Source organism: Agelaius phoeniceus, chromosome 15 (genome assembly GCF_051311805.1).
Source record: "Agelaius phoeniceus isolate bAgePho1 chromosome 15, bAgePho1.hap1, whole genome shotgun sequence".
In the NCBI taxonomy this organism is placed as follows: Eukaryota; Metazoa; Chordata; class Aves; order Passeriformes; family Icteridae; genus Agelaius; species Agelaius phoeniceus.
In genome coordinates, this window is record NC_135279.1 from 1,548,822 (window position 1) to 1,570,816 (window position 21,995).

Genomic DNA, 21,995 nt, shown 5'->3' on the forward strand with positions numbered 1-21,995 from the left:
CCCCCAGAGGTGGGAGATGGGGCTGGGGTGTCCCACAGGAGTCTGGATGGCAAGGATGAGTTAATCCCAGGTAAGGCAGAGCCTACAGCTGCCTAGGTAAATAAATAAATAAATATATAAATATATAAATAAATAAATAAATAAAAGTGCTGCTGGCTGAGCCTGGCTCCCTCAGCTGGGAACCAGACTGGTTTGGCTGGAGGCAAGGGTTGTTCTCAGCTTTTCAGGAGCAGCCCCTGCAGGCACTGCCATGCCCCAGTGCTCCTTCTCCTCTGCTGGCACCAGCTCAGGAGCTGCAGCCTGTGCACAGAGGTCCCCTGAGGTAAAAGGCATCCTCAGGTAAAAGCTGAGCCATGCTGGGCCAGGACAGCCTTTTCCATAACTCAAGGACACCTCTGCAGACACAATGTCACAGGAACTGCCCAGAACTGCCCTCACAGCTGCTCATGGGTTTTTCTGGCTCCTCCTGGCCATGACCTGAGCAAGCCACAGAACCTGGGAGAGAATCACAGAATCAAAGGGAAGGGACCCACAAGGACCATCAAATCCAGCCCCAAAATCCCACCCTGGGCATCCCTGGGAGGGTTTTCCAAGCCCTCCTGGAGCTCTGGCAGCCTCAGGCTGTGCCCATCCCTGGGGAGCCTGGGCAGTGCCAGCACCCTCTGGGGGAAGAACCTTTCCCAAAATCCAACCTAAACCTGCCTGGCACAGCTTGATTGATCCCAAGGAACAATGAAATTTATCTCAAGGAACACTGAAATCCAGCAGCAGCAGTTTTGCAAGGCTGAGTGTGCAGTAGCAGGTGCTGTAACTGCACCTGTGGTAAAGTACAAGCAGCACCAAAGGTGGCGATTTCCACACCTCAGGAACTCAGCCCTGGCACAGGAGGAGGGAGCTGCTCCCTGGCACAGGGCACAGGAGGGAGCTGCTCCCTGGCACAGGGCACATCACTGTCCCCACAGGCTGATTTTGGTTATTAATGCCACCACAAACCCTGTCCTGGCAGCACAGAGCAGCTGGGGCAGAGCAAGGTGAAGGTGTCATCAGTCAGTGACAACAAAAAAAACCCCCATAAATGTCATCTTTTAATTGTGCTGAAGAAATCCCAGTGATTTTACCAGATTTGACAGAAAATCTTCATGTGAACAAATTAACAATTAAGAATAACAATGGGTACAGCTCAGGCAGGACAGGGCAAGGAGAGAGAGCCCCCAGCAGGCAGGGGGTGGGCACAGAACTGATGGCACAAAATCCAATTTTCCCCACAAAGCCCAGCACTGAGGCAGGGGCTGGTGGCAGCAGCTCTGTCCCCAGCCTGGGCACAGGGTGACACAGCTCCCCCAGCACCCTGTGCTCCACCACCACCCGGGGGCTCTTACACCTGATTTTCACTGCACAGACAAATCACAGCAAAAACAACAAAGTGATCTTTTCTACACACACCATAATTTCCCCACATTTTACTCCAGTAACACACAAATTATTTTGTAAACAGGTCAGATCTGCTGACCAATGGGATCTAGGCCAGGCCTGAGGTCCTGGTTGGTTAAACTGGTTCTCCAACCAGCTCCAGGCACAGTTTGCCACTTCGTGTGTTCTGCAGAAGATTATTTACATCTAAAATTATACTGAATTTTCAATTATTAAAATATCAGCAGAATTTCAATTATTAAATCACCAAATTTCAATTTTTTTTTCAAATTTCAAGTATTTATAACCAAATTTCAATTATTAAAACCCCCCAGAACATACCAAGAACATATTAGAGATATTCAGGAACCCAAAACTAAAGACTCAAAGATTCATGTGCTTGTCATAAAAAATGAGATTTTACCTCTCCTTAACCATGTTCCAATTGCATTTCAAATAAACCTAAAATTCCCTTCTTTAAGTAAAAAAATCAGACATAAAAAATTGGACCCAAGTTCAACAAAATGTTTCCCACCCACATGTGGAGTCTTTAGATCATTTGGGAAATGGACTAAGTGCTGTCAGAGCTGGGATTCAAATATTGAAGCAGTAATTTTACCTCAATGGAAATTTGGTTCTCCATCCAATGCTGAAATATTTGGTGAATTTGCACATCAAATACCATTATGCCTTAGCTTATAGAATCTCTAGGAAATAAAATAGACAGGTACTAATTATACTATGAACTAAATCTAAATATTAAATATTTGCCATTCTACCCAACCAGAGGCCTTGCTTTCAGCACTGCAATGATCTCCAAGGAAAAAGCAAGGCTCAGGATGATTTCCACTTCAGAGAGAATCTGACTGAAATTATAAAAATCAGGTTGATTTTTCACACAAGCAGCTGACCCTCCAAAGGCTCATTAGGATGATGACCCAGTGTAATTAATTCTTGGGATTTAACGAGGTCATTCCCGGTGCCAAACCCGCACTAAAGCCAGGATTGCTCCTGTCTGTGCCAGGGGAAAGGGCAAACCCTTCTGGTGTGGAGAAATCCACCAAGGCAGTGGCACCAACACAGAGCCCAGCGTGGCAAGAGCAGCACAGGAATGTTTGCATCTCAGCTCCACCACCGTAGCCATGTCCATTAAAACCAAAAATTAAACATGTCAAATACCTGAGGTGTTTAATCACTTTTCCAAAGCAGGTGGAAGAAACCCAAGCCACCAGAGAGGATAATGCCCTGAAGCAGGTTTTGGCCTGAAGAGTTTCACCCTCAGCTGGAGCTGGGACAGAGCCCAGGCAGAGCTCACCAGCCTCAGCCCAAGGCTCTGGGCACGGCTCAAAGCCAGGATTTGGCTGCTTTTTCTGCAGTTCTCACCTCTGCTCTTCAGCCCCACCAGCAGTGGATCCCAACCCCTTGGCAAGAGCAGCAGAGACAAAAGGGAGGCTGAGATTCCTCCCAGGAGGGAGCAGCTTCCAGGGCTGCAGCTCTGCTGGCCTGGCTGGGACAGCCAGGAGTGGCTGAGATTAGAATGAAACAAAAATAAAAAACCACAAACCCAGAAATCCCCGATTTCTGCTTGTGCCACACTCACAAAGGCACAACAGCAAATCACAGCCAGGTGTGGACTGGGATTACAATGACACAGAAATCAAAAACCACAAACCCAGAAATCCCTGATTTCTGCTCATGCCACACTCACAACAGCAAATCACAGCCAGGTGTGGACTGGGATTACAATGACACAGAAATCAAAAACCACAAACCCAGAAATCCCTGATTTCTGCTCGTGCCACACTCACTGCGGACAAGGCACAACAAACCACAGCAATCCCAAAATAAAGGCACCCCCAGGTTCAGCTGGGCAGCACAAACAGCCCCACAAACCCTCTGCCAGCCCCAAAGCAGGCTGAGCTCCAGCCTGGGACCCCTCAGCCAGCAGATCCCTGGTTCTCCCAAAGGACTGGGAGGGGTTGGGGCTGTTTTACATTCACTTTGCTGCTCAGGAGCTTTGGCTTTATCAGAAGATCATGAAAAGGGAGCAGCAGGTCACATGGAACTCATCACACACAGCTTCTTGTGTTTACAGTCAATAGTGAGAGACTGGCAGCACAACCCAGGAGGAAGCAGGAGGAGGAGAAGGAGGAGCTGGTCCTGCAGAGCCTTGCAGGACATCAGCATCACTCAATCCCAGCTTGGAAATGTCAGCACGAAACCCAAAATGAGCTCCCCGTGCCCACTGCAGTGCCTGAAGTTTGTAAAGTGGACTGAAAATGTTTTTTTTTTGTGTCAGAACACTCAGACAAGTGAAACATTTTGAGGAAAAAACAGAGCCTGGCATTCAGCAGGAGAGTGCTAAAGAGATTTCCAGTACAGCTGAGACTGAGAGTTCATTTCCATAATGCTCTGTTGTTGTCATTAATGAACGTGCTAATGATCTCTTAATTCTTCATTTAGACTGATAATTGCTGATTGGGGCATTGGGGAATAGAGCTGAGCTGATTTACACCAGCTTCCAGTCTGGTCTGGGGTTCTGCAGGTTGGAGATCCCTGCTCCAGACTGATGGATAACCCAAACCCAACCGTTCTGAGGGGCAAATTCACAAATTCAGGGGATGGGGGAAGGCACAGGAAGCAGTGAGTATGGCAGATTTCCCCCTAAAAAACCTGGCACAGGCCCAGCACTGTTCATTTCAAACAGCAGAAGGCAGGAGAGCCCTTTCCAGGACAGGACAGGAATATCACAAAAGCACAAATGGAGATATCCAGCTGCTGCATCCATCACACAGCAGCAAAACACAAACATATAAATATATGGACTCCTTTATGAAGCAAATGCTTTGGAGGAAAAAAGTTTCCAGTCAGTGATCCCCAATTCCTAAAGATAAATTGGATTGCTTTAAAGGGTCCATAAACAAAAAATGTGCTGCTTGCCAGTAGGATCAAATCAGATCCATGTCAGTGCTAAAATACAATTCCAGGCCTAAGAGGAATAGGGCTGAAAGCCACTGTTGTAAGAAATTCCAGCCATAATCAGCTTTAATCTCCAGTTAATTCCCAAGAACTCCCTATTGCACTGAACTCTGGCAAATGGCATTTATTTCAGTTCCCATTTAGCCAGGGCAGCGTGCATTAATAGATACTTACTAATTTTAAATAAGAACATTAAAAGTATTTCCTTTGGTTGCCTGGCTGCTTTTGCTGTTGCATTTTAATAGTTTCTTGTGTTTTGCTGGAAATGAAATTTGGAGGCTGCACAAACAGCACTGAGGCCAAATGCAACGTGCTCCAGGTAATGTTCAGCACATCTTTTAGATATAATCTAATTACCTGAAAAATCATTTTATGGCTGTTTTATTGTGCTTTTATGTAAATAAATGCCCAAAAGCCACAAATGCACATCCCAGTAGCTGCAGGAAGTGGGTCCTTTTTGGAGCTAACACTGCCACTCCTCCCTTCCTGACACAGGTAGGAATGGAATTGCAAAACCATCTTTTAATAAATAAAGGTTTGGAATTTGGTTACACACACCTATGTACGGTCACAGGTGAAAAAATCTCCACCTGAGCAGCATGGGAAGAACCAGGGAGAGAGGGGAAGAGGAAAGAATCACCCAGAGCAGCTGTTATTTGACTTTTGTCACACACTCCTGGCTGCCCTGAAGTGCCCTGGCCAGCAGCTCCTTCCTCCCAAGCCCCAGGGCAGAGGGTGAGGACAAGCAGCTGCAGGAAGGCAGGAACATTTGCAATAACAAATAAAACATCTGCAACCACCACGTGCTGCCCTTTCCCATCAGCACTTCCAGTGCTGCTCTGCCCTCTGGCAAAACAGGAGTTAAAAATCAGCATTTCAAAGCTGCATCGAGGCAACTTCTGTTCAAAGTTCCAGAGATTCTTTCTGACCTTGTGAGCAAACTGAGCTGCAAAGGGACTCCCCCCAGAGCCACCCCTGTGGGGACAAACCTGCCCTCCCCGGGGCTCTGCACACAAACCAGGCTTGGTTAAAAACTGAAATACAGCCCCAAAATGTAACCCTGCCCACTGCTCCTACACAGCCCAGCCCAATCCCCCCTGGCAATGCCAACGCAGTGAGCACAACTCCCCAGACTACCCAAAGCATCCTCAGCCCACAATAACAACGTTCACACAGGAGGTTACAGCAGCAAAGCAGAAATCCAGCAGAATTTGGGATTCATCTCCTTCATAAAGAAGCCTCAAGGCTGAGGCAGAACAACATCTGTGGGGTTTGAACCCTGCAGACTTTTCCCAGTGACACACAGAGGCTTTTCCCTCACCAGGAGGTGCCATGGGTGGGTATCAGTGAGGTTCCTCCCTTCCCAAGCTGTGCTGCAGCCACCCCTCACCTCCCCAGCACTTCTGTGCTGCTCCCTGCCCTCAAAAATGCAGTAACACAAAAAGGGCTCATCCTCCTGCTGCCTCCTCCTTCTCTGAGGCTCCCAGGGTGAGGTGATCCATGACATTCAGCTTTCACAGAAAGAAGAGAATAGTTACTGGTGCTTGCTCAGAAAAAAAAAAAAAACAAGCAGCAAAACAGTTTAAACTCAAAATCTCTTTCTATTTAGTAAACATTTCACAATTCATACTAGATTTTACATCTTTTTTGGCTTCTGATTCATTATTTTTTAATTATTAAGGATGATAATATTGCCTATTCACAGCACCTTTCCCTTTTAAAAGCTGTGAAGCACCTGAAATTCAGATTATAAACTCCTCTAGGAGGAAAGCACCCTCTTGCAGGGATGTGTGCTGTGTACAGCTGCTATTCAGGAAAAACTGTTAATCTCTCAATTCTGCCTTCACAATTGTATTCTACTGCTGGGAGGAAAAAGCAGTAAAAAATCCTATCCTTGTATTTTAGCATGAAGAACAGGCACTCTTCACTTCCACAGAATTTAAAATCAAAGTAAAAAGCTCTATTTATAGTGACCTGGTAAAAAAAAAAGGTCCAGGAAAGAATTTTCCTGGCTCCTTTTCCAATGGTGTGTGCACTCCCATTGCATAAAGTCCAGGACAGAGCAAAGGGTTTATAGCCAATAAATCCTGCACTCATGCACAGTCCGTGACATGGACACATCTGGGCACGTGCTGGATAATTTATTTGTCCCTTTTCACTTTGGTGCCTGTGATTCTCTCAACCTGGCATAAAAAACTGCCTAGAAGGGACTTTTATTGGTCAAAATTAAAGAGCTAGATATTTTCCATATCTAATGTTCATAATTATAAAGAGCTCCTAAATATTAGGAAAACGATTGACTGACCATAAGAATGAATCAGACTTCTAAAGAGTCATCTGTGGAAAAAAAAAATCATTAAAGTCAAGCTGGAGAAGCAGCATTTCCATGGGCACAGGCAGGAATTTCCTGTGCAGAAATGAGATAACCATGTCCTTGTGGCCTGGCTGGATTAGGAGGCACTGCCAAAACCTCTGCAGGTGAGAGGTGCTTGCTTAGAAGATATTCATTAAGATACTTTCCTGCATGTTTAGATTTGATTTCTCCATCTGAAATTCAGGGAGATTGCAAATTCAAGCACTGCCCAGTAAAGACCAGAGCAAACAGTCCCTGGCAGCCTTGCCTTGGCAAACACAAGGGTGTGGTGATGGAAAGCAATGCCAGAATGAGGGATGAGAAACGAGCTGCCTCATTCTTCAGGATGTCTGCACAGGATGTCCAGACTACTCCAAAATCCCACCCCAACCACAAGGACAGGGTGGCAAAAAAGACTTGATCACAATTTCAGAGTGGAACTGAGACACAGAAAGCTCCAGAGAGGAGACATGAGATGAACAATCCCGTACAAACTTAAGATCTGCAGATTGGCCACAATCAAGTTAAGAACTGCCTTCATTCAGCACCTCCCATGGAATCACTACCCCAGGCAGGTAAATCCAGAGAGATTGCAGGGTACCAGAGCGCTGGCACCACCCTGCCCTGCTCCCTGAGCACACACACACATCGATTTCACAGACACACAGACACGTTTGCCCAGCCTTTGTTCCAATCTCTCTCTTCCCAAGCTATTTCTTGGGAGCACCGTGCCCCTGCGTGCCCAGGGCAAAGTCCACGGCCTGGTGCACGCTGTGGAAGAGCAGCTGGTCCTCCCCCTCCTGGAAGAACTCCCCTCGGAGCAGGGAGCTCCTGACAGAGGGGCTGCACTGGGCCAGCAGCACGTGCACGCCGATGTCCCTGTAGTCCCTGCAGACCTCCTTGAGCGCGCGGATGCCGGCCGTGTCCAGGAACTGCACGGCGCAGCAGTCGATCACGATGGTGTGAAACCCCACGGGCTCCGACCCCAAATCCACGGGGATGCTGCTCTGCTTGTCCCCGGACCCCTCCTCCTTCTCCCTGAGCTTTCTTTTCTCCGCTTTCTTCTTGGCTGCCTTCACCCACGCGGGGTTGACCCCAGTTTGCTTGTAGAGGGTGGATTTGAAGCACTCCTTGTTGATGTAGTAGATGGGGGCCTCGAAGCGGAACACCACCACGCCGGGCTTGGTTTGCAGGTTCTTGTAGGCAGACAGGGACTCGTAGGTCTCCGACTCGGCCACCCAGCCCAGCAGCGGCGCCTCGGGGCGCTGGGTGCGGAAGATGACGCAGAGCATGGAGAAGCAAACCCCCACCAGGAGCCCGATCTCGGTGCTGATGAGCGCCGTGGCCACCATGGTGACCGCCCAGATCACCGTGTCCACCCTGCTCAGGTGCCACATCTTGGGCAGGTCCCTGAACTTGCGCAGGGCTCCGCGGAGGTTGACGATGGTTATGACGGCGAGGACGCATTTCTGCAGGGAGTAGAACAAAGGGGCGATGACGAGGAGGACCAGGAGGATCACCAGGCTGGTCACCAGGCCGGACATCTGGGTCCTGCAGCCCGTGGACTCCTTGACCAGGGTCTTGGCGAGAGCTGCGCTGGTTGTGAAGCAGTGGAAGAAGGAGGGGATGATGTTGCAGAAGCCAATGGCGTACATCTCCTGGTTGGCCCTCACAGAGTAGCCGTGCTTCTTGGCAAACATCTCCGAGAGCGACACGGTGATGGCAAAGCCAATGATGGCAATGGGGATGGCATCCAAGGCCACGCTGGGAATCAGGGTCCAGACTGGAGGGCGTGGGGGCAGAAACCCCGTGGGGATGTGCCCTGAAATGCTGGAGCCGTAAGTTTCCCTCAGCTTCCCAAAGTGAGATGCCAGAGTGGCTGCCACGACCACAAAGAGCTCCACCGGAACCGGAGCCTTGAGCTTGGATTTGAAGCGCTCGTTGAGCTCCTTGGCTGGGATGAGCACCAGGAAGCACAAGAAGCTGGTGATGAGGTCACAGATGTTGGTGGTGTGGATGTTCCTGAAGATGTTTATCCAGGTGGTGACGAGGGAGCCCACGCCCCCGCTCCGAGGAATGTCCAGGCCCAGCAGGTACTTGACTTGTGAGGTCAGGACAGTGATGGAGGCCCCTGTGACAAAACCACTCAGCAGAGAATCCGAGAGGTACACGGAGACAAAGCCCACCTGGAAGAAACCCATGGCCACCTGGAAGGAACCAACCACACACAACGTGTCAGGACACAAACCCCACAGATTTTGTCAGCTGGGATTAAAAAACCCAACATCATGCATGGCCCTGGAGGATAAGGCATGGTCTGAGCAGGAGGAAAAGTCTCCCTGTATTCAAAGTATTTTTAAAATATATAATAATATATATTATATAAAATGATTAAAATATTAAAATATACAATATTTTTATATTTTATAAAAATGTAAAATATTTATTATATAAAATATATATATAATTATTATATACTTCCTGTATATAAAAGTATTCAAACCAGGCTTTTTGGGGGATCTTCCATCCCCTGAACAAATGTTCATTGTCTGCTCTGCTAATTACCCTGGTGGGGAAAAAAGAAAAGAAGAAAACCTAGGGGAAAAATTCAAACCCCACATTTGAAATACTGCCTGCTTTCGCCATTTCTCTTTCAATTCATCTAAACTCTGTGAACTTTGCAAGGATCTAAAACTTTCCTGCTGGCCTTTGTCTGCCTTGCACTGGAGTTCAGAGCCTGCAATAAAACCACAGCTTGTGGGGTGACAACTGTCCTTTGCACTGCAGAAAGTTTGGTGCCTCTGACTCAGAAAGTCTGTGAGCTGCAAACTGCTCTGCTGCAGATCATAAAAACAGAGATAACTGGGAACCCCATGAGAATCTCAAAGAATTACTGAAGATAAGGCAGGTCTGGAACCTGCACTGGATGAAATCAGCCCACAGCTCTCAAAGGCTCCCTTATTGCCTTGACAATTCAAGGTTATTCTAAGTGTAAAACATCAATAGTAATTAGCTTACCTAGTTAGTATTAACTGATGAGAGAAGATTTTCTTTTTATGATTTGATTGTAAAGTTTCTGATAAAAAGAATATATGATTTTGATTGAAAAAAAGAAATTAGAGGGTGTTGGCCTGTAGAGAATATGCCTAATATTCAGAGGGACTGAAGAGAAACTGATCTGATTTCTTCAGATAAAGAAACTTAATTGTATTTTCACTTGCAAAGACTTTTAAGTGCAATTCACAAACTGCACCCATCCCACAGGGATGAAAGATGAAACCCAAAATCCAGTGTAGCCTGGGAGGCCCAGAATATTTCTGAAATAACTCAACAGGAACTTGCAGTACAAAAAGTTCCAGGTTGTGTCCAAAACCTGTGTTTTAAAGTGTCACAAACATGTTTTGTTCCTCTCCTATATATTTTGATTGGCTGTCACCCTGGACAGATGAGAACAAATGAATGTGAACTCACAAACTCAAATACCACAGCTCTGCAGTAGTGCTAAAAAAATCCCACTCTGGTTAATGTATAAGACTCTAAAAACAAGGATACCTGCTTTAATTTAGGCAAGCAGTGAATTCTAGGAAACAAATAGAGATATGTAAATATAAAATATATTGTATCCTCTCAGCAGAATCCTTTCCATGCAATAGCATTGTTTTGGCTTCAAATGGGCAAACAGCAAATTTTTAAAAGCACATTTGCAAATAAAAGGAAACTGGAGATACTTTTACTGTCCAAATTTTCTTTGTTAAAGGCAAATGATAAAAGACTGGAATGAGGAGCTGATACACCACATTTTGGCCTAATGAAATGGAGTCTAATGCCAAAAAAATAAACAGAGCTTCAGGCCACAGCAAGGAAGGTGGTGAGCAGAGGTGGGACTGAGAGCTGCAAGTGCAGGTAAAACTTTACAAAAGAAAGGCCTTGTAAAATCAGGCCTTATTACTATTTTAACTGAATTAACACTGTTGAGTTTCTATGAGAAACAAATTCTAAGAATGAAAATCAATTTGCATAACAATCTATTCTTGTGAAAAAAAATGAGATGCACTTACAAAAACAAGAGTTCTATCTCATTAGAATATTAATACAGAAGAATATTGGAAGAATATTAGAATACTAGAATATGTAAATATCTAAAACTAGAGAAGTTTGATAGACATGTACAATAACCCTTACCAATCAATGAACTGTTTCACTAGACTATTAACCAATTACATTCAAACACAGTACCTTCTAATACCATATAAAAATATGAACTCTCCATAATGAAAAATGTAATATTCTGCAAAAAAATATCAGATGTCTTGTCTCGTTTCTATCTCTAACACAAGGCCAACAGCAGCTCCAGCAGAAGTGTCCCACCTACCTATCATTAATGTTTTCCACTTCTGTACGTTATTTTGATCAGGTGCAATTTCCTTGTAAAACCAGTTTTGCAAAAGTGTGAAGCGCCTTTTTTTGGCGGCGTGTCATTGGCTGTAAAAAAGCCACTTCTTTCTTAAGTAACAAACCTTTACAGTATTTGGCAGGTGAAATCACTGCATTAAAAGAACAAAGAAAAGAAGCCACAGGAGGTGTGGAGCAGCCGCAGCTGCCCTTACCTGGTACACCCCAGAGATGAAGGTGATGGTGGCAGCCACGGCCATGGCGTAGCAGCCGCTGTCACAGAGCGGCTCTGTCCCGTTGCCAGTGCCATTGCCGTGCCCCCCTGGGCCTGGCAGGGCACTGGGCACAGCTGGCTCCAGCTGGTAGCCAGCCCTCTCCACCTCCCTGTCCACCACCTGGCCCAGCATCAGGCACACCACGCCGAAGATGCTGACGGAGATGTGGCGGGAGGTGCCGAAGATGCAGTAAATGATGCAGGAGAAAAAGGAGGTGTAAAGCCCATAAATGGGCTCCAGCCCGGCCAAGAGGGAGTAGGCAATGGACTGTGGGACCAGCAGGACCCCCACGATCACACCTGACATTACATCCCCCAGGAGGTACTCCCTGAGGTTGTATTTAGGAAGCCACTGTAAGATGGGGAAAAACCCCAAAATACAATCTTTCATTTTGGCTGGGGTGCAGCTGCAAGCTTCCTTTGCTCGCTTAACCAGAAGAGCCTTCATGTTCCTCTTCTTCTCTTGGGGTTCCAGGAACATTGTGTGATGGAAACTGCACTTGGCATCATCTCCTTCTGGCCCTTCCATCACTTCATGGATATGGTTGGTTTCTGTCATCGCTGCCATCACCAGGACTCACTGAAAACACAAAGAAAAACATTTAAACCAAAAATGAATGTACAATGTGAGACTTGAACACAGCATTTATCAAAAGCAAGGGCTGAAACTCTCAGTTCAGCAGAGAGAAAGCAATTTCCAAGCAGACTGGGAACCTTTCAGCTTGCTTGGGAATTGAGAAAATGAGATTTTCTCAAGGGAGCCTCCCCCCACTGTATCCCTGTGAAGCAAGGAATGACCTTTCCCAGGAGGGAAGCTGATATCCCATGGAATACACCTGCTGCTGGCAGGGCTGGGACATGGACAGGAATGCAGCAGCACTGCCTTTCTGGGAGGCTTCCTTGAGAAAATCTCTGCCTGCAGCCTGTTCCACCTCGCAAAGCCAGACAGAGGGTTTATTGTAGTGCCACAGCCACTCCAGCTCAGCTGCTAAAAATTAACTGCAAGTGGGACATTTCCAGCAAAGCACAGCTCAGTCTATGTCTCTTGTGGGTTGTTTTTTGTTTTGGTTTTGGTTTGGTTTTTTTTTTGATGCAGGGATTTCGCCTGCCAAATACTGTAAAGGTCTGTTACCTAAGAAGTGGCTTTTTTATAGCCAATGACACGCTGCAAAAAAAAGCATTTCACACTTTTGCAAAACTGGTTTTACAAGGAAATTGCACCTGATCAAAATAACGTACAGAAGTGAAAAACATATTATTGGGCACAATGGTAGGTAGGTGGGACACTTCTGCTGGAACTGGTGCTCTAGACCAAGCTGCCCACAGACAGCAAAGCAGGGTAATTATACCAATAATTTAACACTGGGAACATATTGCCTGACTGGGAAAGAGCAAACTCTTGATGAGACAAACCCTAATGAAACTTGAGCACACCAAGCAACTGCCAGCACTTAGACAGCTCTCCCACCTGCAGAAAACATCCAGAATTCTCCAGAAAACTCCTTAAGCCCCAACACCTAGCAGCACCAGTACAGTGAGGCCATTTCAGCCAGAAGCTCACTGGTCTGGTGTGAGACCCAGCAAGAGAACCCTGAGAGGTGGCACTGCCAGGCTTCCCTTCCTGGCACTGCAGTCCCAGAGTGGCAATGACAGCATGGATTTGATGTGCTGCTCACGTCCTCTCCGTGAAGCGCAAACATCAGCCAGACTCCTGTCCATGGAACGCTCACTGCTGAATTAATCGCCCAATTAATTGTCCAATTGCCCTGAATTAATTGTACCAATTAATAAATTGCTACTGGAACTGGCAGTGCTAAGGATGCCACTTGAGTCTGCCCCAGAATGTGTTCAGTTAATCACCATTTCTCAAGCAGCTACAGCATCACAGAACTGTGGAGTCATTCAGGTTGGAAAATCCCTCTGAGGTCACCCAGTGCAGCCACTCCCAGCAGAGCCAAGGCCTCCACTAACCCATGTCCCCAAGTGCCACATCTACAAGCCTGAAATCCCTGCAGGGGTGGGGACTCCAGCACTTCCCTGGGCAGCTGGGCCATGGCTGGACAGTCCTATTGGTACAGAAATATTCCTAATTAAAGCATTGCCTGCTACCATCCCTGCAGTGTGAGTTTCCCAAAGGTATGGGAGGGAGAAGTGAGAGGAGTGACTTTGTGTGCCTTAGGACAGCCTGAGCAGAAGGAACCCACAAGAGCAGAAACAACTACAGAACTTAATATTTGCAATGTCTCCTTCAGAGACTTCTAGAACCAATTAGAAATTCCAAACCCAACTAACCCAACCGTGGTGTCCCTGTCCCTGGAGCTGCAGACATATCTAAAGCCAACACACAGAAAATACCAGGGAGGAGTTTCTGTTTCATCTCCTGCTCCATGCTGGGACTCCCAAAGGAGTTTCCATGCAGCACAGACCCAGGCAGGGAGCATCTCTTTGGTGGGTGAGCTCCTGCACCCTCCCAATAACCAAACCCTGCCACTCTTTGCTGGGTGTCCCTGAACTGGTACTGAAAGGAGAGTTTCACACACAGACCCCAAACCAGCAGGGATGGAATTTCTGTGTCCCAGGGGCTGCCTCCCTCCCTGCTGTAATATCCCAGGATCATCCCTGTAATACCCCTGGGAGGCTGGAAAAGCCCTCCCAGCCCCAGCTGTGCTCAATGCCCACCTTGTCCCCAGCCCAGAGCACCGAGTGCCACGTGAAGAGTCAGGATCTTCAAATGAAGAAGCTGCACTGCAAGAAGGGACACGCTCAAGATGATCACACCTGGAGGAGACCCCCAGCCCTACCCTGCAGCTTTCCAATCTCACCCACCTGTACAGGGCTGCAAATTGTGCTCAGGGATGATTTACAGCCCTCATAACCCCCTTAAATACACAGTGAGAATCAAGGGAGTATTACAAAAGCTTGTGTCAGCTCTACTTTGCAAAAGTCCATTTTGGAGCTGTATTTGCTCAAGAAGTTGTATTTGTTTTACCAGCACAGAGTTACAAATCAAAAGGCTTCTCACCCACCCAAAGCTCAGCAAATCAACACTGTAGAAGCTGAGGGGGGAAAAAAAAAAAATCAAGCCAGGGTACTTTTTATGTGTAGCAATGAGTTTGTTTTGTGAGATTTTAGTAAAGATTTCAGTAGTGAAAATTCTTTTGATTCCTTCTGTCCCTCCTTCCAGGACTTGCAGGCAGCTCAGTCAAACCTGGGAATTTTCTGAAATGTGCCAAGACAAACCCCAGACAGCTCAGTTTGGTGCTGCTGTAAAACATCTGCATGGGAGGGGGTGCCTGGGTTTTGGTTGTGTCCAGACAGTAGGGAAATGTTCTAAGTAAAAACCTTTCTGGCTCCAGAGCTCTGAGCACATACTGGCTCTTTGTGCTGACTTGCATGACAGCTTTCTCTCCGTGGCATGAAAAGGACCTTTCAGCACACAGTCCCTGCCCTTTGCCATGTCAGGACAGTAGGAAATAACACCATTTCCAACACTCATTTCACCCTTTTCTGTCTCAAAGTGCTGCCCTGTATTAATTTTGAAACCGTTAGCCCCTGGCTTGTCCAACAAAACTGGATTTTATTCTTACACATTAAAAAAAAAAAACAATGCTGAGAAAACACCTCTGGTTCATGGTTTGGACACTGAAGGACATTCTGTACGTATAACTTGAAAAAGGAGCTGCTGTAGTTTTTATTCTGAAAGCTGCTATTTACACACAACCCAGAATTCACTTTTATCACTCCTTTTGGCCTTTCAGGGAGTGTCTCGTTGTGACAAACTTCGCTTAAGATAAAAAAACTACAGGACAGAACTGAGGAAATTTCCAGTATCTGTTATCAACTGACTACCATAAAATGAAGATACAGGGAGGTCCTGCAGTCTCTAGAAGTCATCAGACCTCCAGACTATTTCTGGAGCCCATCTGGGCCCTTCTTTCTGATCCCATGATGTGGCAGCATCTGCCTGGCTTCTGTTTTTGGGGGAGCGCTACCTGCAGCCCAGGGCTGGCTGGGACTTCATTCTTCTGTGGCACATCAGAGTCACCTTGAGAGTAAGAGAAAACTGGATTGGGAAGCTCACTCACCCACTGAAATAATTACTACGAGGTGAAACTTCAGATGTGAGCATTTCAGAGTAGAAACTGAATCAAAACACCCATGTCAGTTGCTACAAGACCCATGTCAGTTTTCCTTATTTTTCCACATTTAAATTATCACTGTATGTGATCACTTCCCACCCTCATGTACCCCTTGCTAGACAGAAGAATTTACAGGAACGAAAAACTAATGCCTAACTCCATAATCTAAAAGGACATGAACAATTTGTGGAGAATTGTAAAGGTGAATCAGAAATCCAAATTCCACACAAACCGACCAGAGCTGGGCCCTTAGAAAATGCACCCCCTAAGAATACAACATGAAAGTATATCACATCCTTTTGACAACTAAATCTCTGACCTTTCTCTTGTTGGACAACAACCTTTTTCAAATAATGTCTTTACTGTTGTGGAGCAACAAGGAAATTCAATATTACCATGATACCACCCAGATAAGCACTGCAACAACACTGCCTGCACCTTGGAATTTGACAGAATCTTTCATATCCTCCAGCAAAACATTCAAGCCACAAACATTTACTTCCACAAAGGACTGAAAATAACATGAATAATGAAAACCACGTTTAAGGAACACATGTGGAAACAGAGCTGCCTTGCTTTTGGCACAATAACCAGCAGCCATCCACTCGTGTGGGAAAACCTGCAAAGCCAGACAATAAAACCTCGCTTTTGTGAAATATGGGATCTGCCCCGACTCCAAATACGGGATCTCCTCACTTTTCCCGAGCAGCAGCAGCAGCAGCCTCCTGCATTTTTGGGGAAGATCCCATGGGATCCCTGCTGGCAGCCAGCTATTCCAGGGAGGTTGTGTCACCTCCCAAGGGCAGCTGAGCGTGCTGAAGCAGATCCCTCCAGCAGCTCCCACCCCACCTGGATTTCTAGGGAGAGTTTGCCAAGGCTTTCAGCAATTTCAGTTATTCCTGCGTTAGGGCCCTTCTCCCACCCTTTCTGCTAGCAGGGGAAGGTGGCACACTGAGCAGCTGGGCCGGGCACTGAGGATGGGCTGAGGAAGAGCTCCCAAAGGGATTTGCTCAGGCAGCAGCTGCCAGCTCATCCCAGAGCATCCCACACTGCCCATCACAGCCTGGCCGGCTGCATCCACAGTCCGATCCCAATGGAAGCACACCGGGACGGCGATGAATAATGCAACTGTTGTGTTTTAATTAACAAAAATTGACAGAATTAATAAAAACCTGCAAGAAGAAGCCCGCACGCTGTGCGCCCCCTGAAACTGCGGGTTTCGCTGAGCTCTGGAAGCCCAGGCAGCACTGAGGGTCCGGGCAGAGCGGAAGGGAAGCGAGAGCAACAGCGCAGCCCTCAACGCCACATTCACTTTCAGCCTCGGGGTCCCGCTGCCTTCCTACCCAGCTTCCTCATGGCTTCCACGGGCATTTTCCTCTCCTCCTGCTCGTTCCGCGGCTGCGAGCAGCAGCCCAGGAGGGTCCGAGCCGGACCCCGCTGTGCCCCGGCCCCTTCCCTCGGTACTCACCGCCCGCGGCTCCCTGGGGCGGCTGGGACCGACCGGCGGACGGACGGACAGAGTTACAGACAGACGGCCGGGCGGGCGGACAGACAGAGCTACAGACGGACAGACAGAGAGACCGCCCGCCCGCGGCGGGGCCCGGCAGCACCGCCCCGCTCCGGGCAGGGAGGGCCGGGCAGGGCCGCGCCCCTTCCACCCCCGGCCCGGGGCACTTCCGAGGGGATCCGGGTGTGTGGGGGTACGGGAGAGGCGGCTCCTGGCCCTTTGCTTTGCACGCAGCCCTTTTAAATTGGAAGTGTAGGGTTGGTAATGCGAGGTGATAATGCCAGGTGATAATGTGAGATTAAACTTGGCGCAGGTGGGGAAGCGTGGCACTCTCTGGCCCCTTTTTGCCCTGGGTACCACTGGGATTCAGTGAAACCTGGATTCGTTGAAATGAATGGGATTCAGTGAAACCTGGATTCATGGAAATGAATGGGATTCATTGAAACCTGGATTCGTTGAAATGAATGGGATTCATTGGAACCTGGGAAGGATGAAGGATCCTTGGCACTGCGGGTATTAAAAATCCCAGGTTTCTGTTAAGTGCTCTGCTCTTGTCTCTGGGCTGGGGGTTCAAGGTCGGAGGGGCCATGCCCAGCCCTGTCTGCCTTCCCTTCCCTTCACACAGAAAAGCAGACGTTTCATCTGAAGTCAAACATTGCCCAATATTTGCATTCCAGGTGGAACCTTGAATGCAAACTGTCAAAAACCCCCATCAATACGCAGCTGGAGCAAAGGAGGCCAACTTCAAGCCTGAAGAATTCATGCTCTTGTCTTTCAGTGTTAAGCAAATGCTATAAATCTTCCTGTAGAAATACTGAATATTTCAATAGAAAACATTTCCTTTCTCCATGAGGGTTTATTAGATGTCATGGTAACCAGAACAGGCAATTGCAATGGAAATAGAAGAGCTCCCTCCCTCTCCCCTGACTGTCCATTGTCAAAAACATCAGCGACTGACTTCCCAATCCCTTTAGGGACTTCCACAGGAGTTTTAATTGAGTTTGAAGTATGATGACTTCAAGACAACCAGAGCAAATCCTTGGCAGGAGTGACATCTATGACAAAAGCATTCAAAGCCTATTGTGCAGGGACTCTGCAGAATCCTAATAAGAAATCACAAACCCAAGCAATGCGTGTTCCAGCATTTTCATTCTTGTTCTAGAAGCACAGACTGTGGAAAACTTGGATCATCCAATACATCATGTCTTCATGGAAGAAACAGGGAAATATCTTCTTGGAACATGATAGTAAAAGAAAAAAAAACCCAAGCATTATTATTTTTCTGGACCTAAAAAATTAGTAGGCTTTTTTCCTTCTTACTTTTAGACTGGTTTTCTTAAAAATGGGTGGAAAAAATCCAAGCAATGATTTAAGGTAATTAAATAATTTCACTTCCAAGTGCTTTCCTCCTCTCAAGGTATATTAAGCTTTATGGTTAATATATTTCTGTGCTGAGGGAACCTTTGCCCTTGGAGAAATGTGTCTTTGGGCTCCTCACGCTCCAGAATCTCCTGCCAAGAGGCTGGGGTTTGCTGACACACAAATGCCAGCGTGTGCCATCTGCCCATCCCTCTCAGCCTGCCTGGAAAACCCAATGCTTCCCCAGATCACCACATCATCTTTGGAATATCAGATCTCCACAGACCAGTTGGTGACACTGCAAAGTAATACTGGAAATTGCTTTGTTCCACAGTGCAGGTACTCCTGGGCAGCCCTGGGAGCCCTCCCTCCTTGCCTTTTGCCCAGCAGCCCCTGTCCAGCCCTGCCGTGCCCTGGTGCCACCTGGCACATTGCTCTGCCTGAGATGGTGTTATCAGCCCTGTGTCCATAAACCCCACAGGCAGTGGCTCTCCCTGGCTCTTCCCAGCTTTTCCCAGGCTCCCAGCTCAGCGTTATCACCCAGCAGATAAGGGCAGCCTGTGATTTCCCCAGCTCTCAGCTGCTTTGTGCCACCTGGCTCCCAGCTTTGAGTAAGGAGCCTCCTTCCTTCCTTCCTTCCTTCCTGTCCTCCTGGCACCTCCCTGCCCAGTGCCCTGCTCCTGTTGGTACAGCTCCATGGGAAGATGGCTGGGTTATGCTGAGAGTGGTTAAAAATGAGTTTTTAACTCTCCTTGCCCTTCCCTCCCTCCACAGCTCGCAGTGCACTCAGATTCGGGCCTGGATTTGCACATTCTTGCATCAAGTTTGGAGATGGAGAAGATGGAACTGCCTGGTTCCCATCTGTGAGTTCTGTCAGAGCTGGGACAAACCTTCCTCCCCACCCTGACCTGCTGGGCTTGGAAGGCCCTAATTAGTGTCACACACACACGTCTATGTGTGGCAGGTCTGACTTACTTAGAAAACCCATCAGACTAAGTAACAGGAAGAGGCTCATCCTAATGCTTGAAATGCATTTAATTTAATTCAGTCACATCATTCAGTGCTTGGCAAAATCAAAAAAGAAGAGCTAAAATGAGCTGCTTTTAAAGGCTTCCATCAAGGATGAGACAAATGCCAAGTAAAAATTGAGTGGTTGGAGGTGAGAGGGCGTAATACAAAAGGAAAGATGCAATGAATCAGAGTTCTTAGGTAATCAAAATACTTAAGCCATAAAGTTATCAAAAAGAAATAAGTTCTGTCCTTATCTCAGAATATCATGTGCATGTCACTGTGCATGTCACAATTATACTGCAAGCAAGAAAAAGTGTTCTGCACAAACATCTGTGCAGAATTGCTGCACTTTCAGTGTGTGTCATGGCCCAATGTTGTCACCAAGAGTCAAGAAGTAATTGGGTGATAAAATTTTCAGTGTTGATGTGTTAGAAGGCTTAGTTAAATAATTGCTGGATTCTGTGTGTTTTCTTACCCTGCTTTCATCCAGTCTTTCAGCTCTTTGCTTCCTCAAGGCTAAAGCATAGAACATTAAAAAAAGTCACAAATTCCACTGAGTCCCTTTGCAAACAAGCAAATGTATGGGGGAATTAAACTGCACCATCAACTTAGAACTTGGAACCCTCCAACCCTGCTTACATATGCCTAGAGCCATTTATTTGGTTATTCAGCCACATAGTGACAACAGAGTCACCTCAAATCATCATCCAAAAGTATAATTAGACCCATGAGATAATACAGTCCACAGTTTGCAATGCAGCAGCAGTTGGAAATTTTATTATGTTCATGTTAATTCTTAGTACTTCTAAAAAAAATTTTCATGTGTTACAGAATTTAGGAGGGGAGGAGAATTTAGGTAGGAGGGGAGATCAAAACATGTGGCAGGTTCTCATTACTAGAGGTAATTTTGGATAATATTCAAGTTTTTCTTTCCATCTCAGTTCTGACATCTGTTTTTCACATCTCCCTTACATCTGGACCTAAGAGAACCAAAATCCTCAAACAAGTATGTATGTTGTCCCTTCTCGACAATGCTTTCCTGCAGTAGGAATAAACAGGATGAAAAAGTTTCACTTACTGTAAAATAAAGTAATATTTTATAACATATTTGACAAGTTGCTTCCAAGTAGAGCATTGCCTTGTCTCAGAAAAAAATATTTCTTTTTCCCTGACCTGTTTTGAGTGACTGTCTCGTTCTGTGTAGAGCACAGCCACTGACTGAGCTCACAAGAGAAATAAATGGACATATACACTGATTAAAAAATATACCTCTAGATTTGCTCCCAGAAGTTAAAAAGTGATGAAGAAAGTAAGATTTTCTTTTGAATTTATGAATTAAGAAGATAGTAATTTGCAAACTGAACTTCAGTTGCAGCAATTCGTATCTCCTGCAGCATTTGGATTTATTTAGGGAACCTTTTCAGGCACTGAGTTTGCTCCAGCTCCTGCCCAGCTGGTGGGAACCCCTCCATGGTCTTTCCTTGGAACAGGCTCAGAATTTTCCTGAGTGCTGAAGCAAACCCAGGGTCTCCCTCAGGCTGAGGATGATTTCCCTGGTGAGTTCCCAGAGATTTCTACCCTGAGGCTACACGCTGTGGCAAGGACAGGAGATACCTGCAACAAAATGCTGATCACATTGTTAGGTGGGAGATTTTCTCTGCAAGACCCACAGCGCCAAGCCAGAGTCCTGAGGAATAAATGGTATTTTTGAACACTTACTTACATTCTGAAGAGGTATCAGTAGGTGAAGCCTGGCTGTAAAGAAATGGTATCGAATGTTAGAGCCTTGTAAAACACAAATCACATCTTGTTAATAACAGAACATGAGATGTGAATAGATCTGAGTCCCTTCTTTTAAGGTGAAGGACAGCCTTTGAGATTCTGCTTAGGTCTCCTTAAAACTGAAGCAGGAAAATGCAGGACATACAGTTCTTAAATTAACAACTGGAGAAATTTGCAGGGAACATTTTATAAGTAAAGAAAAGGATTTACCTGCTCTTCTTAATTTACTTGGCGATTTTGATCTAAAAAAAAAAAATAGAGAAGAATGGTTAACAAAGCTGGCAATGAACTCAAGTGTAGGGCTGGGTACTGTCCCCTGGATCTCATGGTCAGAGATAAACCAGGAGGGGATGGGGCTGGGCAAACACAGAGGATGTTCCCTGACAGTGGGACTGAGCACCCAGAACTTGGGAAGTTGATGGGAGCAGGAAACCACATCAGAGAGAGGAGAAATTGGCCTTGCACTGCTTAGGAGCAGACCTCCTCATTATCCACAGAAACCTGCCCCCTCCCCACGGCTCTCAGGACCCCACCCCAGCCCCTCACACCCTGGTGGAAGGAGCTGCCAAGGACTGGGGTCCCTGTTACCCACGGTGTCAGCAGGGCTGGGTCGGGGCCGCTCACCGTGCACGTCGTCCAGCAGAAAGTCCAGCTGCAACAAAAACTTCTTTTTCTGGGTCTCATAGTGGGTCATTAGTCTGTCATTCAGCTGCACTGCCTCCACCTTCACATCCTCCACCTTCACATCCTCAGTGACCAGATCCAGACTCACAATCCCAGGGCACACAG

The 21,995-nt window shown here is 46.8% G+C and overlaps 1 protein-coding gene across 1 annotated transcript; it reads right to left on the reverse strand.

Moving 5' to 3' along the window:
• Positions 1-156: 156 nt before the first annotated feature.
• On the reverse strand, positions 157-17,152 carry SLC26A2 (solute carrier family 26 member 2). The gene is made up of 3 exons (XM_054642914.2): positions 17,016-17,152; positions 11,350-11,988; positions 157-8,949 (listed from the first exon to the last, which is right to left on the reverse strand). Exons 2-3 carry the CDS (start codon positions 11,974-11,976, stop codon positions 7,453-7,455), a joined length of 2,124 nt encoding a protein of 707 aa, XP_054498889.2. The 5' UTR covers positions 11,977-11,988; positions 17,016-17,152; the 3' UTR covers positions 157-7,452.
• Between the last annotated feature and the right edge of the window lie 4,843 nt (positions 17,153-21,995).

Bases quoted from the DNA above. Each gene is read 5' to 3' on its own strand.
- SLC26A2 (XM_054642914.2), bottom strand. From the start codon at position 11,976: ATGGCAGCGATGACAGAAACCAACCATATCCATGAAGTGATGGAAGGG. The intron at 8,950-11,349 runs GTAAGGGCAGCT...GGTTCCTTCCAG, and splicing joins TCATCTCTGGGGTGTACCAG to GTGGCCATGGGTTTCTTCCA.